Genomic DNA, 1291 nt, shown 5'->3' on the forward strand with positions numbered 1-1291 from the left:
GAATTCCCATTTCTCTGGAACTGCACCTACTCCAATACGGTCTTTCTTTAACACTCTGATGGAGTATCTTTATCATCGAGATGTACTCGCTCCGCCAGTGTTTTCAAATAATGACGACAGCGTTCCTCTGGTGATTCCACCGACGCTTAATTCGTTTCATGCCGGTGCTTCTCTCTCTGCCACTTCGTCCATAATTGACGACAAGCTCCGCCGAAGAAAGAAATGGACCGGAGATTGCGCGAGGTTGTCATGAGTGCCACGGGAGATAAGCGTATGCGGACAGTCGTTGATTCGGGCATCCACTTCACACACTACCGTTTAAAGCTCATCAGCGATATAATAATTCAACAATTCCATTAAATCTACGGCGCAGGTGCTGCCATCCAGTTTCTGAAGGAATTCCATTTCTCTGGAACTGCACCTACTCCAATACGGTCTTTCTTTAACACTCTGATGGAGTATCTTTATCATCGAGATGTACTCGCTCCGCCAGTGTTTTCAAATAATGACGACAGCGTTCCTCGGGTTATCCCACCGACGTTTAATTCGTTTCATGCCGGTGGTTCTCACTCTGCCACTTCGTCCATAATTGACGACAAGCTCCGCCGACGAAGGATATGGACCGGAGATTGCGCTAGGTTGTCATGAGTGCCACGGGAGATAAGCGTAAGCGGACAGCAATGATTTCATAACTGAATATATGAACTGTTCATTGAAAGCGAGGCGTCTACATCAGGATGACATGAGCTGTGAGCATGTCAGAATTGTTTTCACGTACTCATTTCTTGTGAACAACTGTCTCGCTTCCCTCTTCGTCGGCTTACGTTCACCGCTATGCGCTGTCCATAAGATGTTGTTACTCTGAGTAGACGTAGCGCATTTATTGTGGGGAAGCCTCTGACACTCCAACGCTTCAACGAGGAGAAGCGGTGATTGCTTACTGCCAGCAATCTTGACTTAAATTTAGCGTATTAATTAGTATTTATGAGGAATGTAACTTGATGAATTATGCTGCTAAATGCTTCACTTGGCGTGGTTGCCTTTCACAGGAAATTTTGAAGTCAATGGACTGCGCTGGCGAGTGAACAACTCTGACCAAGTAGTCAAGTGTTTTGGGCCCATATTTTCTTGGTTTTTATGCCGCACCATATGACCATGAAATGCCTACTGTCAGAGTCTTTGAATTTGATGCTGGATTGTAGCAGAAAGAGTCAGTTTACATTTGTTTCAAAATATTTACCGGATAGGATACATGGTTCGTAACCGACCGGCAGACCAGCATATTCATTCA

At 45.2% G+C, this 1291-nt stretch overlaps 1 protein-coding gene across 1 annotated transcript; it reads left to right on the forward strand.

Moving 5' to 3' along the window:
* Nucleotides 1–1149: 1149 nt before the first annotated feature.
* Nucleotides 1150–1255, forward strand: Tsp_11715a (hypothetical protein; the record flags this gene model as incomplete). Its single annotated transcript, XM_003372679.1, has 1 exon — nt 1150–1255. A coding segment is annotated over exon 1 (106 nt), but the record flags the coding sequence as incomplete, so codon positions are not given.
* Between the last annotated feature and the right edge of the window lie 36 nt (nt 1256–1291).

Source organism: Trichinella spiralis, assembly GCF_000181795.1.
Source record: "Trichinella spiralis strain ISS 195 chromosome Unknown Scfld8, whole genome shotgun sequence".
NCBI lineage: Eukaryota > Metazoa > Nematoda > Enoplea > Trichinellida > Trichinellidae > Trichinella > Trichinella spiralis.